This window comes from Paroedura picta, chromosome 10 (assembly GCF_049243985.1).
Source record: "Paroedura picta isolate Pp20150507F chromosome 10, Ppicta_v3.0, whole genome shotgun sequence".
Taxonomy (NCBI): Eukaryota; Metazoa; Chordata; class Lepidosauria; order Squamata; family Gekkonidae; genus Paroedura; species Paroedura picta.
This window is the reverse complement of record NC_135378.1, coordinates 53,846,626-53,862,300: the sequence shown is the minus strand read 5'-3', so window position 1 is coordinate 53,862,300 and position 15,675 is coordinate 53,846,626. Positions and strand designations below refer to the sequence as shown.

General features: G+C 41.1%; 1 protein-coding gene across 1 annotated transcript in view; it reads right to left on the bottom strand.

Annotated features, from left to right (window-relative positions):
- Nucleotides 1–15,675, bottom strand: part of FREM3 (FRAS1 related extracellular matrix 3) — a 79,547-nt gene that overhangs the window by 11,178 nt on the left and 52,694 nt on the right. The window contains exons 7-17 of the mRNA XM_077300200.1: nt 14,003–14,152; nt 12,343–12,552; nt 11,638–11,835; nt 10,445–10,609; nt 10,066–10,248; nt 9,253–9,383; nt 8,086–8,244; nt 6,110–6,413; nt 4,313–4,444; nt 2,555–2,886; nt 375–567 (exon numbers count right to left, since the gene is read on the bottom strand). Of these exons, the coding sequence (XP_077156315.1) occupies nt 375–567; nt 2,555–2,886; nt 4,313–4,444; nt 6,110–6,413; nt 8,086–8,244; nt 9,253–9,383; nt 10,066–10,248; nt 10,445–10,609; nt 11,638–11,835; nt 12,343–12,552; nt 14,003–14,152 (2,157 nt within the window). The remainder of the gene's footprint in view (nt 1–374; nt 568–2,554; nt 2,887–4,312; nt 4,445–6,109; nt 6,414–8,085; nt 8,245–9,252; nt 9,384–10,065; nt 10,249–10,444; nt 10,610–11,637; nt 11,836–12,342; nt 12,553–14,002; nt 14,153–15,675) is intronic.

Here is a 15,675-nt window from a genome sequence, read left to right as displayed (position 1 = left end):
CTCCATCCATCCAGGGTCCTATGTGGTATGGAGCATGCACCACTGAGAATATCCTCAGAGGACTTTTCCTGTCAAAACAAAATAAATTCCCTTTGCTTTTGTCTTAAGCTGACTTCACTATTAACTGTGAGTGTGTGTGTAGTTTAGTGAAATATATCCTTGGGAAAATCTCACAAGCATATCAGAAATCAAGAGTCCTGGAAAAGCAGCACAACTGCTGCTTTAAAGAAGGACACGCACTTTCCCACCTCTCTGCCTTGCTTCATTCTAAAATTGAGGGTGTGCCTCACTTTGGTTACACCGCATGTGTCCTGTTAAGGAGCCCTGTTAAGGAGCCGCTGCAAGATAAACTGGGAAGGCTGACACAATCTCACCTTGGAGCTCTGCTTCAGGAGGGCTCCCGATGCCGTCCTTCCAAAGGATGGCAGTGTCATAGACGAAGGTGAGTCTCAGCTCAGACTGCAGGTCGAAGTGCTGCCAGCCACCTACAGCAGCAGGCGAATGGAAGACATAGGAGACGTAGAGGGGCACTCGCAGGGTCACATAGGACTGCACCAGGTTTAACACCTGCAACACATAATGGCAATAAACTAGCTGGTCTTTTGAACTGGAGATACGGGGGACTGAATGTGGGGAACCTCTGCAGGCAAAGCAGATGCTCTATCCCTTTGTGTAGTTTTTGATCTGCATGGCGGGGCCATACTAAAGAATAAAGACAGATGATGATGTAGTTATATATTTATTATCAGAAAAATGTAATGCATACTGCTGGCAGGGGCTCATGGGAATTGTAGTCCATGAGCATTTGGAGAGCCACAGTTTGGCCACCCCTGTGCTAGTCAGTAGCCCATGCCTCTGTGTGCTTTCACTACATATTTTTGATGAGGATATAAAAAATAATTTGTACATGGTGCAGGGGGCTGTTCTTGGAGGAAACTAAGAAATAAACCAGCGAACATCCACATAATTCGGCATACGTCCTTCTAGGGTTTACAGTTTGAAAAGTGTTATCATGTTTGGTGAACAACAATCTTTCAAGCTCCCAGTAAGCTTTGGATTCATTCAACTGTATATGAAACAGAATGCACAGACTGAGAAGTCACTACCCATGAGTGTTAGGCAATTTCACAAGGCAGATGCCTGCATGCTGAACTGGACGTGCCTGGGAACACGGAGAAGTGAGAGAGAGGGAGGGAGGGAGGGAGAGAAAGGCTCTGTGTGGATGGTAAAAGGTAAAGGTATCCCCTGTGCAAGCACCGGGTCATATCTGACCCTTGGGGTGACGCCCTCTAGCGTTTTCATGGCAGACTCAATACGGGGTGGTTTGCCAGTGCCTTCCCCAGTCATTACCGTTTACCCCCCAGCAGCAAGCTGGGTACTCAGTTTACCGACCTCGGAAGGATGGAAGGCTGAGTCAACCTTGAGCCGGCTGCTGGGATTGAACTCCCAGCCTCATGGGCAGACAGCTTCAGACAGCATTTCTGCCGCTTACCACTCTGCGCCACAAGAGATGGTATCTGCATATAAAATGTGCAGTTCAAAACTAGTAAGCAACTAAACTACAGAAGCATTATGTCAGGCGAAGAACTACAAATACCTGCAATGTGAAATGGGAGGTGGGGAAATACCTATGTGATATGAAATTACATGACGGCACAAGTGAGTTTGCTATTATCTTAATATTGCTTTGCCAAGAGTTTTGAAAGAACTGTTGATTTTAAAACAAGTTACAATGTCATTTTCTTGTCAGCTTTTACTAATCAGTGGAGCACTGCCAAGATTAAACTGGGAATGAAACCTGCTGAGAATGCACCAGCTAAGGACAGTTTTGTCAATCATTTGCTTCCTCTTTCTCTGAAAGGCTGGGTCTGTCTTGATGCAAATTCAGTCCCTGGCTTATTTATCAGCTGCAAACTGCTCAATAATGGACTGAGATACTTAAGTTCCCCTTACGACTTCTCACTCAGCCCCCCCCTGCCCCCCACCCCCACACATATGTGTGGCTTCTCTGGAACAGGTACATTTCCAGATTTCTGTTGCCATTTGCATCCCAAGAACACTGCGACAGTAGCAACCTGAATATAATCTTGGACAGCCTATCTTCGGCACTCTTGAAAATATAGCTCCCCTGAGTTTCCAAGTCATCAGCACCTTTTTTGAAACAGCACTTCTCAGTGGTCCTGTTACCTGAGCTAGCGCTGCTGTAATTTTCCTGGACATAATGGAGACTGACTTACCAGATTGCTTCATTAAGAGAGAATGCTACCACCAGGTAAGATTTGGGAAAAGAAAAAGGGGGATAGACTCAAATAGAGTTGGGGGGGGGGTTGCAAGGGAATAGTTGCAAATACAGTGGAGCCCTCATGGGCTTTGGAAGATCTCAGAAATAATACCATTTCTTTTCAAGCTGTTTTAACTGGCTCCATTTCAAAGCAAGACTAGGGTGCGTGTGGATGGTCCATGACTTTGACTGGCTCCATGAATTTCAGGGCATGTAAGTACAGCCCTGCTTCCTTTTATTTGAGTCAGATTGCTTCTCATCCATGGAACATACCTGACCATCTGTGCCAATGGAGCCACTGCAGTCGGTCAGCAGCTCGGACATGTCATAGTAGCTGTTAAATGCCCACAGGCAGGCCTCCAGGTTGAGATTACGGTAGAAACGCAAAGTCTTCGAAGACCGTATGGCGCTGCTGTACTGGTAGGGTGAAGTTTCTCCAATCACTTCTGGATTCTTGGTATTATCTGTGATGAAGCCATATTTTGTCTGGATCTCATTATAATCCAAGAGGTTGGAGCATTTGTGGTTGCCTACTCGGGTGCCATCAGGGCTGAGTGTCAGCTCGAAGTTCGTCAAAGGTCTAGTTGAGATAACTGGCAGCATTCCTGAAAGCACACCATCAATTCAGTTTAATGCAACAACTAATTGGCACCAATACTGTGCTTCTAAATCACCTCATGTACACTCCCTCTGTTCTCAATTCCTTCCAGTCTGGCTTCCAACCTGGTCATAGGGTTGAGACTAGGGTTGGGTGCTTCAGCCGCTTCCACAACTGCCAAAATGGCCGAAGCGCGCTGAAGCAGCCAACCCTAGTTGAGCCAGTTTTGGGTTGCTGCTGCTTATGTTGTTAGACCTCAGGGCAGTGTTCAATGTGATAGACCACGAGCTCCTGGCTCACTCCCTCATTGATGCTGGAATAGGGTGGACAGCCCTTCAATGCCTGAACTCCTTCTCCAGGTTGCAGACAAAGGGTTGCAGCGGGGGGGGGGGGGAAATAGTTGCACCACTGCAAGCTCCCTTGTGGAGTCTCGCAGGGTGTGGGGCTTTCCTCCACTTTATTTAACATCTTTATGAATCCCCTTGTTCAGCTGGTCCAGGGATTTGGGCTTGGGTGCCACCAATATGCAGAAGACACCCAATGCTACCTACTGATGGACAGCTGTCTGGACTCACCCCCAGAACCATTTGCTAGTTGCCTGGAAGCAGTGACAGTATGGATCAAGAAAAGCCACCTGAAACTCAATCCCTCCAAAATGGAGGTCACACAGCTAGGTAGAAATGAGCCAGGAAAATAAACACAGCTGTCTTGCCTAGACGGTGTGCAACTGATGCTGAAGAGAACTGCAGTCTGCCTAAGACTACCTAGCAAATTCATGGCTGAGGTGTCATTTGAAGAGGTCCCCCTGCTGTAGCCCTGAATACCCCCTGAAATGCTGTTCTTGGGCATCAAGGAACTCCTTGGAACAGCATGATGGAGGAATTTAATATGCCACAAAAGTCATCTCCCTTCCTCCAGGAGGGTCTAGCCTTTATCCTATACATGCCACCCTATTAACGAAGCAATCACATAATCCCAGAGGGGTAGCTCTGTTCATTTGCTACAGCTAAAGCAACGCTGTCTTGCGGCACACTGAAGACAATGCAGGTCTTTTTAAATGTAATAAACTCTGGCTCACAAAAGCTCATGCCACAATAAATGTGGGAAGTCATTACAGTGCCACAAAACTCTGTTTAAAGTAACGTGTTTATTTAACTAATTTCATACTCCTTTACAGCAACACAGGTTCTTGAGACCAGGGTTCAAAAACAAAATTGCATCCTGAACAGCAATCAGTAAAATGAGAATGTGTGCAAGTAACAGCACTGCAGAAAATCAAAGCACGTTCTGCACCTGATTCTGTGCAACTGAAGGAAGCCTGAGCAAGGAAAGAGCAGGTGCGTGTAAAAAATTGCATTTGAACTGGCATCTGTCTTTCCCTGCATTGGCACAACTGTGCAAAATCCAATCAAAGACACATGCCCAGCACTTACCGTCCATATGAGGCATTGTAACTGTTAACTTGATCAGATTGGGGTAGTCGGGATCATCAGGACCTGTGTAACGTATTTTGGCTGAAAAGGGCTCTGCTCCAACTGTTCCCGGTATGCGAGGCTGGCAAAGGCCTACAATGAACAGAACAAATATGAATGGCAAAAATTAAAACAAGGCAAGCAATTCTGGCATGCCATTTATTAGAGGAAAAACAGAATCTCCTAATAGCACAGGTCATCTTAAGCTTTACGTTATATGCTCCTCACCTTGATAATGTGGCTAAACTCTGCTAAATATGATGGAATTCCCTCCCTAGAGCAATTCACCTGTTTCCTTCTATTACTACCTTCTGCCAGCAGCTGAAGACTTCCTTGTTTTTTCTGACATTCCCTCACTGGCTCTGCTTCTCATTTATGTGGTTCATTATTGTTGTTTTAAACTGATTTAGTTATTTTTTTTTTAAAAAAGCTTGCTTTAAAGTTTTTATTGTTTTGCCACCTTGGAGATCCTGAATTAGGTGGAAAAGCAGCGTAAAAATGTTTTAAATAAACAAAAATAGTCATTACATAAAGCAGTAATGGCAGGACCCCTTTTACCTACCCAAAGACAAGAGCCCCCCCTCCCCCAACCTCACTGTTCAACAGGAAAAAGGAAACATTTATATCCTCCTTAGCAAGACTACCAGTACCACAGATGCCACAAAAGGCAAAGGATATCAACAAGGCCAGGTAAATTATTAGGAATTTCCTAGAGTTAATCACACTGTGACTCACAGGAACTGCTGTATGGAATCAAAGGCCCCTTTGTCCTGATTTCTGGCAGTGGAACTGTCAATCATATAGTGTCCAAGAATCTACACAGTGGGCAGTCTCAAATTCAAGCAGCAAGCATGTTGTAAGAGGAAGAAGGTTGTCTCTATTCCCCACATGCTACCCAACTTCATTTATGATTTATCATCCATAAATATAACAGAACTAATCTCTACAGTCCTTCCTGACCTTCTTTGAAGAAGCAGAATAGCAGGAAATGAATCTACTCAGTTAGCAATACTAAGATCTTGTTTCAGAGGGCAGCCATGTTGTTCTGCAGTAGAACACCTAGATTTGAACCCAGTAGCCCCTTAGAGACCAACCAGACCTTTGTAATATGAGCTTCCAAGAGTCAGAGCTCCCTTGTCAGTTCTCTTCAGCTCTGTTGACATTGTATGGACCAGCCTTCGGGTCTCAGATTGTTGCTCCAGGACTGCATTTAAACATCACTGGATCCTGCACTACTGTTGCACACTTTCAATAAGATTAGATTAGATGGTTAGATGGAGGCTAGCTAAGTTCTTCAAATCCAATGAGCAGAAATAAGCGTGCTTATTTTTATATATTTTTTAATTTTTATATATGCCTTCTTAATGAGTACTAAGATCTTTTAAAAATATATACAATTCTGAAGACACCACCTGGTCATAAACCTGTAACATCTGCCTCTCATTAGGTTCACAGGTTTATTAAGTTTAGAGAAGTTCTAATGACACTCTAGGATTTGTCAGTATTATTTTTACCCACCTCTTCTCTAAGCCGGGAGAGAAGAAGTGGCATACAATGTTCCAGTTTACTTCGCTGGCACAAAAAGGCAATTTATCTTCTCATTACACCTTCCCTTGGTTGGTAAAATGGCAAGTGTGATATGGTAATGATGTGATACCTTCCTGTGGAGGAAGAGCTCTCTGGCAGGGCAAAAGTGTTAAGAACCAGCAGTGCTTTCAGCTTGATTTGATTAAATGCGCACAAAATTTGGCCCCTTACCTTCTTCCTCGTTTACTGTGTAAATGAGACTCAGCAGTTCTAAGCCCACATCTCCATTGGTGTTGACAGCACGTGCTGCACACTGAACCCTTGAACCAGCCTGGAAGTATATGGAGTCTAAGGCAATTGATTTGGTGCTGGTGAAGAAAGTGTTGGAGTCCACTTCACGCATGGGGCTGGTGACACCATCACTGCCGCTTGGAGCACTGACAAGCCAGCGATACAAAGTCAGTGTGTCATTGATGTTTTCGGCAGCACAGATAGATCCAGTCTTGTCATAGTCTGAGTATTTGGGGTTACATGCCTGATGTTTGATAGACACACACAATTTTATTATAGCTCAGTCTACTCCGGTTAAGACAACAATTGAGAACAAATGGTAAGAGTAAGGTTTATCTCCCCATGAAGATAGATTTAGGTGGGTAGCTGTGTAGGTCTGAAACAACAGAACAAAGGTTGCATCCAGTGGTACATTTAAGACCAACAAAGTTTTTTTTCTGGGTATGAGCTTTCATGTGCATGCACTTATACTCAGAAATAAACTTTGTAAGTCTTAAAGGTGCTAGTGGACTCAAACTTTGGTCCCCCCCTCCATTATTAATATGTAATAATATTTTCTTACATCTTTTTTCCATTATGGACACTGGTTTATACTGAGAAATTAAGTATTCATGTCAGATTATCTTTTTTTAATGGATATCATAGAAAGACTCTTGTGTTTGTCACAGCCTTTTGACTGTTAATGATATCTGACTGAACAAAGCAAGCTTGAGGGTTTATTTTTACCTTTTTAGCAAATGACACCATTATATCCTTGGAAAGATAACTATGAATCATTGAAGACTTGCCCTGAAATAAACCTTGTGAAAATACTTACCTCACAGAATCTAGTTTTGATACAGTCTTTTGAGTTTCACTTAATTTGGCCTATATAAGATAGCCACACCCAAACAAAATGCCCTGAATTTCTTGGATGTGAGCTGCTCTGGTGATAATCTTAGAAATTATATTTCATCTTTTAATCTTAAATTTAAATCTTAAAATATATTAGATCAGGGATGACGGGCATTTCTTTTTGATTTCATTTGCACGTGCAAGAATTTTGTGTCACTGTGATTCTTTCATATTTACTTATTTCAAGGCTGACTGTTTTTTAAATAAAATTATTAAAAAGTAAAGATTATTAAAAAGGCCTTTGGCTGGCTGGCAAATCACTTGATGCCTAAAATAAGCCTCTAACTCCACCCTTAATCAACAGAGATTGGATATTGAAGAGAATAACCTTACTAATAATAACCTACAGGAGCTTTTGTGGTTCTGGAGGGCCTGCAAGACAGTGCTCTTCCACCAGGTCTTTGGTTGAGGCCAGGGTGTGGAAGATCTATAGCGGCAGGTAATAAATCGAATGAATGAATGAATGAATGAATGAATGAATGAATGAATGAATGAATGAATGAATGAATCACTGTAGTTTAGTGGCCCATGTGTTGCTTTAGAACAGACAAAAAGAACCTTTGTTTCCATGTCATAAATTTACTATGGCTTGAATGTCTCCCAGGCATTTAGCAGGAGAAACATATCTCTTGAACAGGCAAACTACACCATGCCAAATAGGAAACGTGGTTAATAAAAGCTGAATACAGATCAGCAAGGTGTGTGTCAAGACTCAGGCTTTCTGCCTCAATGAAACCATTGCACCCATCTGCAAAATGGATGGAACAGTAACTTGTTTCATAGAGCTATGGTAGAAACACACCGAACAAAGAGCATACAACAGTTTGAAAATTATAAATTCAATATAAATTATAAATGCTAGGAGTCATTACACTGGCCACCTAATTCTAGGAAATGAATTCAAAATTTTCTGACTTAAACATCAAACTAGCTTGCTTAAAGATCCTACCAAATTCATTTCTCAGCTAGATCTTCTTTGGGAATTATAAATCTGAAGAAGACTTGGAAGGAACAGGGCTTACCGTGACACACACAACAGGGTAGCCAGTTGGAGGCTGGGGGCTTCCCTTGCTTTTAGCAGTGTCATCATACAGCAGGAGAGAGACAACCTGAGGCACTGCTGGGAAAGTTACATCTGCCACACTGTCCATTTCTTCAATGTACACAATAGCTTTGTTCATCTGCATTGAAGGACAGAAAAAAGTTCTAACTAAAGGAAATCCAAAAGTGCTGTTTCATATGAAGACAACTTGTAGAAAGTGCTTCATTTATTCCCAAGGATATTCTTAAATTACTTTATGGACAAACATTAGCAGAGTACAATGTTTGAACTCTATGCATCTTTCCATATGAACACCTCATCCATTTGAAATGGGCATCTTTAGAAGGTGCACAGAGGCAAACAGACTAAAAAATCATATGGAACATCAGAGTGGATCCAATCGCTTCCTTCTTCTAAGCTACAATGTACAAATTTTGGAAATTTTGAAGCCACAGAAGAAGTCAGGGAGGGATAGAAGGGACAGAAATGTTGAGAAAAATTGAAATATATGTAATATGTACTTTCTGATTAAACCTTAACTTATTTTACTGTGTCACCAACACAAAATGCATGATTGATAACTTTCCAAGCATATACTATTGTACTTCTTGTCAATATGCATGTGTGCGCATGTGTGTGTAAGAGAGAACACTGCACACTGCTGCACCTTATACTATCTTACTGCATGTATCTTAGGAGGCTGGAACAAACAGAAGCATGAATGGAAAGTGTTTGCTGACCTCATCGCTAGACTTCCACAAACTCACTGGATGCTCTGGTCAGAGCTAGGGTTGGGCGCTTGGGTCTGCAACATGCACAGAAATTATCCTTATCTAATATTGTAGATTGCCTTACATGAAAAGCTTCATTATTACACACCATGAGTTAGTCAAATTTTGTCCTAAAAAGGATTTTTCCAAAACAGAAAATATTACAGAGGGGTTTTTAAAGTGCTCCCCCAAAACTCTAATTCTTCATTAAAAGAACTGGAAAAAATGTCATGTAAGAAGGAACTTTTTCCAAATTTTTCCTATTCATATCTCTATTGACGATTTTCCCTAAAGAAAGAAAGCATTTCTCTAACTGACACAGATTTTGTTTCTTAATTCTACCTGTATCCACCATTAACAGATGTATCAGTTCTTACCTGTGTCTCAGCTACCATATTCTCATCAGGTTTCAGGTGTACTGTAAATGCTTCTCGCATTTCTCTCACTCCATCATATAAAACTTCAACTTCAACAACGTGCTCTTTTTCTCCTTCTTTAAATTCAATGTCTGAAATAGAGTAGGAGTTTTTTAAAATCAAACTCTTTTTTACCATCCATAGGAGACTTCAGCTGGGATCTAAAGGATAACAGATTTGGCTTCTTGCACTTGGTGCCAAATTTAACATGGGCAACTCATAAGCAGAAAGGCATATTCATAAATGCTAAAAGAAATTACAGTAACATGAAATGTGGTACTTTTACTTTGCATGGTGTTGATCTTAAATGGATGAAACAAACTAATGTTTGTTTTAAATGAATGAATATGCAATTTAGAAGTCCAGGTTTGGTGTAGTGGTTAGGAGTGCGGACTTCTAATCTGGCGAGCCGGGTTCGATTCTGCGCTCCCACACATGCATCCAGCTGGGTGACCTTGGGCTCGCCACGGCACTGATAAAATTGTTCTGACCGAGCAGTGATATCAGTGCTCTCTCAGCCTCACCCACCCCACAGGGTGTCTGTTGTGGGGAGAGGAATGTGAAGGCGACTGTAAGCCGCTTTGAGCCTCCTTCGGGTAGGGAAAAGCGGCATATAAGAACCAACTCCTTCTTCTTCTTCAGGTCATGGCACTTTAAAATTGTTATGTCAGAAGCCAAGATTTTGCATCCCTAGCCAGTCTTCCCTATCTAATTTTATTATGCCAGAGACTTGTACTTTCCAAGGTTTTTCTAAAATTAATGGGATTATTTTACCTTCAGACATTGGATTATAGTCTTCTCCAGAGACAGCTGAACCATCTTTAGTATGAATTCTCACAATCGAAACCTTGGAACTGTCCCCCAGGCGTAAGACTGGGATCTTTACTACTGCAATCTCTCCAGCCTCTTGAGGTTCTTGAATGTTGTATTTGATTTCAGAAAACTTAATCACTGGCTCTGTAAGAGAACTCAAAAGTCACTCATTCCTTCTTGCCTTTGTTTAATATAAAAGTCTACAGAATTATTTATGGAATTTCATACAGGGAGTATACAATACTTAATTTAAAATGTGTACTTTGTGTAGGATACTGAAGCAAACAAAGTAATGCTATTTTCATAGCAGAAAGAATATCAAAGTCTCTGGGAAACTCACTGTCTTCTTCATCTTTAATCTTCACCAGTGTTTCTTTTTGCTCCCCAATAGAGGCACCAAATGTAGAAGTGCTTTTTGGTGTCCCAAGCACTAGCCTAAATTCTTCCTCCTCCTCATAAATGGCATCATCTTCTAGGAGCACTATGCAAGGTTTTTCAACCTCTCCTGCAGGAGGCAGAAAACATCCACTAAAATAAATGTTTGGCACACCTACAATTTAATTCCAGCATCCAAATTAGAAATTCAATACACAATGAAACTCTTAATAGTAAATGTAGACCTGTGGTTGCTAAAGTATGGATGGAATAATCTAATGATGGGAAACTACACATATACATTCCTTTTGATTTGGTAAACTGTGACCCATTCTGCACAGCTGTGCCAGGCCACTGGTGGTGCAGCAGATAAAACTCTGCAGTTTACTGTGTCCCCATGGGGGACACAATTCAGCATTGGATGTGCTCCAGCGCCGAAATGTGACACCCCCCGTGAAACAAAGCAGCAGCAGAATAGTTCTGCCATGTCGGGGGGGGGTGTATTTTGCAGGAGGGTGGGATTGCATTCCTGCAGAATTAAAATGAATGTCCCAGTCCACCCTGTGGTGCAGCAAAGTACTGCCAAGCCAACTGAGACATTCTTTGTCCCCTTTGGGCCACCATAGGGCAGGGAGGAACTGGACTTTTCCAGGCATGGCTCTTCCTTGTCCACAGGGGCCTGCTGCAGGACAGGCCCTGTTGGCCCCCGCAGTGGCTAAGGGAATGCGGATTCTCTTAAATCTGTCACAAATTTAGCTGTATTTTCCTCAAACATTTCCCAGGCCTTTTGTCCAGTTGGGTTCAGGCCATTTAAACTCTCTATTTTGCTTCTTCTCTTCCAAACAGAGGGAAACAAAATGGAGGTTTTAAATGGCTGGCAGCCATTTCAGCTCACAGTGGAGAAGCCATTTCAGGAGCAAGCCATTTCACTCCCTCCCAATTTAGAATTATCTGGCTTGCCTTTTTATATATGTTTTCAAGATAAAATTAATTATAATGATGCATAAGAATGAATAAACAAACTAAAGTACATTATAGTGCCACCCAAAAATTTGCTGGCATTCAATTACAAATCAAAAGACATCCTTTCATAAGAAGCCCTGACTATACAACAGCATGCTTGCTAAGACATTCCTTTTTAAATAGCAGATCTCTTACCGGGGAAGAACACAACAATAGAATCATCTGTATTTGGTCTCTCCTCATAGTCCATCATGACCTGTGCAGAACCTTGCCGAGTGTAGCAGCGGACTGTAGATTTATGGCTAACGTCACCACTACGATAAATTATAGCCACTAGTCGCCCCTCTTTCTCATTCACTGTATATAAGGGTTCCTTAAATTGTACTTTTGGAACTACAAAAATAAAAAATAAAAACACCTTAGTACCTGAAACAATACCATTACTGTTGCCTAATATTTAGAATGGGAAAAAATGTAGTTTTCATCTGAACAATTACAGATTAATCCACTGTAGTATGATGCGAAAAGTCCCTTAAAGTTTACAAAAATGGCTGACATGAATAATCAGGAACTCAACTTATTACAACCCTTAGCAAGATACTATGCTCCCCTAGAGTTTAACTCCATGTTATGGTTGAAGATAGCATTGCAGATACAAACAGAATTATTGATTACACCCTACAAATAGATCTAACTGACTCTACATATCTGAAAACTACAAAATGTAAAAGAAAACAATACAAGGGGGGGGGGAACTTCACAGAAATCCTATGAACTGCCAGAGAGAAGCCCAGAGCCTAAGGAATGACCCCAATGTGTCCACTATGTACACACATTCTACACACATGGACTCTGTATATACATTAAATCAACTGAAATTATAATCTTGTTAACACTTACTATCAGAGATGGTATCATTGATGAAGATGGTAGTTTTGCTTGGCTCACCAAGAACAGCATTCACGGGCATTCGAAGAACAAGTTCAAACTTTTCTGGGCCCTCAAGGACAGGTTGTCCTAAATCATCCAAGATGGTGACACGGAAAGTCTGCATATTGACACCAGGAGCAAAATCAAGGTTTCGGCTAATGCCAACATAATCAACGCCAGCTATATAAAAAAAGTAAATAAAAAGACTAATTATTTGTAGAACATGTTCAAAAGATCAGGGTATATCTTCTTTTCATCTCAATGTAATTAGTTTTGACTGTGTGTGACATAATTTATATATTTAATTTAAAAAGTTGAATGACAACTACCTAAAATAAGCATTCGTTGTTAGGAACCGCCATCAGAATTATAGCCATATCACATGTTACATAATTTCATATAATAATCTGTATGAATTCCACATATGAATTCCACATTTACTCCACTCAAATTAGGCACCCCTTTTCCTTTGTTAGGTATTTTATTTGATAGTTCCTTGATGTCCCACATATGCAGAAGTCTGTAATAATTTCTGAAAAGTTTATTCTAAATCCACCTCTCTTTATCTCGTACCAACAGGTTACAGGTATATGTGCTGAATATTCCCAAATAAAATTATACATGAATGACTGAAGCATATAAATCACCCAATTAAAATTGTTATTGTTTCTTTAGCCAATTTTCCCAGTCCTTAATTTACTTTATGCTGTTTGTTTCTCTCACTCTTTCCTTAGACTGTTGCATATTCAACACTTCCTTTCACTCATCTTATCTTGTCTTCACATCTACAACATTCAATCCTATGATTTCTAACCTCCAAGTGAGGCCTGGATATCTTCAAGAATTACAACTGATCTCTATATTATAGAGATAAATTCCCCCTGAGGAAATGTTTTCTCTGGGGAATGGACTCTATAGTATTTAATCCACTGAACTCCCTTTCCAAAATCCACCCACCCCAGGTTTCACCCCCAAAAACCTTTGTGGGATTTCCTAGACTGCAACTGGCAACTCTATTCAGTCCACCTTTCCTCTGCCCCACCTTTTATGTAATATCTGTATTTTCCCATTCCTTTTCCCAGTTCTTAACTGTAGCTGTTTAGCCCATAAGCTCATAAACTGAAAGGTAGTAAAAGTGGAAGTTAAATCAATAATACCTTTAGGTGAAAACACAATAAAGTAAGGAAAGGAAGGGAGGATGTCCTTTACTTTAAAGGTGGAGATTAGTCTGAACTGCTTCCTATGATGCCTCAATCCCTGCCTCTCAGTTTTAGATGTAGTGTTGAAATAAAGGGGGAGTTCCAACACTAAATCTAAAATTGAAGGGCCGTTAGAGATTGGGGTATCACAGGAAGCAGCTAAAACTGCTTGCCTTCAAAGCAAAAGACATCCCCACCCCCCATATTCCGTTGATTCTCAAGGACAACAGGACTGGGGAATGTTTTAGGGACTATTTATTGAAAATTGATGTCAAATTTTGCCTCCTGCAAAACTGTAATCTGAGCTTTTGGAACAAATAAACAATCCAAATGTGAGGTAAGACTTGGTAAGAACCTTAAAATGACCTCTGCAAGGGGCACAAGGGTAAGGACTGACATGTAGATAGAGTGCATCAGGAACACTAATTCACCTTCTGCAGATATTGGCTCTGTTTTTCTGGAACGCACTGTGACAGTCGCTGCTTTAGTTAAGTCTGTACCAGTTCTCCAAACACGGACTTCCACATAACCAGCACTCTCAGCCACATTATATTCCGTGTCGCCAAAGTAAAAAGAAGGTTCTGGAGGCAATATATAAAAGGAGAAAACATATAGCTTCTTATATAAGGGATGAATAACAACAACAACAACAAACAACTTTATTTTTCTAACCCACCCTTCTCGTGAGGCTCAGGGAGGCTAACGTCAAACCATAAAATGCAATCATAATTAGGTTAATAGCACATATTAATTTAAATTAATTAAAATAATTCAACACTTTTTATTCAATCTTTGAGGAGGTTTTGTTCTTAGGTGGATGGATCTTCCTTCTCTATTCCTGCAAATTCCTCCCCTCACCCAGGGAGGTGAACCAGTTTGGTGCCTTAGATGTTGTGTTCCTAGCCTCAACCACAGGTCTGGTGGAATAACTCTGTCTTACAGGCCCTGTGGAAATGATTAAGGCCCCAAAGGGCCCTGATATCAGTTGGCAGAGCATTCCAACAGGCTGGGGATAGGGCCAAAAAGGCACTGGCTCTGGTTGAGGTCTTACTTCTTTGAGGCCAGGCAAGCAAATAAACTTTCCAATAAGAAGTAGTTAGTGGATTATCCATATTCTTCATGATACAGTGCAAGAACTGGATACCGGTTATTTGATTTCGTTGGTATCTCAGATTTATCTTTTAATTACCAAATATTTTTACAGGCCTACAGATCTTTATAAATGGGGGTGGGATTCACTCTGCACTTCAGACATGACAGGATATACTGTTTAGTTTCCATATAGATCCCTTCATATTCAGAAGCCAGATAATACTGCTTCCTAATATATAAGAAAACATTTTGTTTCCTTTCTTATTACTGATACAGATACTTTCCTTATGAAAATATTCTGATATCTATGATATCTTACATACTGCAGTCTTAGTACAACATGCAGGTTATAAATGTTTGTTCAATTTCATTACATTCCTATACTTTTCTGTTGAGACAGCTTGTTGTGGTAGTTAAGAGTGGCAACCTCTTAATCTCAAGAACAGGGTTTGATTCCGCACTCCTCCACATGCAGGCAGCTGGGTGACCTTGGGCTAGTCACAGTCCTGTCAGAGCTATTTTCACAGAACTGTTGTGTCAGAGCTTACTGAGCCCCAGTACCTCACAGGGAGATGAAGAGAAGGCAAATGTAAGCCACTTTGACAGTTTACGCACTGGAGGTTTCATGCCAGGCTGCAGGCTGGAGTTTTAGTCGTGGCAGGTTGCCCCACCTCTTCCTGCACCCACACGGGGGAGCATTTGGCCTGGTGCACCTCAATTGCCCCCAATCTGAACTCTTGCATGGGAGATGGGGCAGTGAAGTTCCCAGTGCATAAATGGTCTTTCAGACTCCTTCAGGTAATGAAAAGCAGGGTACAAAAGCCAACTCTTCTTATAAACTGTTTTCATGGTGCAAAATTTGGATTTCGGTTATTTTACAGGTCAATTCCCTTCTTACTACAGCCCCTATCCTGCATGGCTTTTGTCCATAGTTTCTTAACATAGCCTTTTTTGCAGGTCAAATGGAATCCTTTCCTACTTTGTTCAACAGCTAAAAGACTGGTTGGAATGA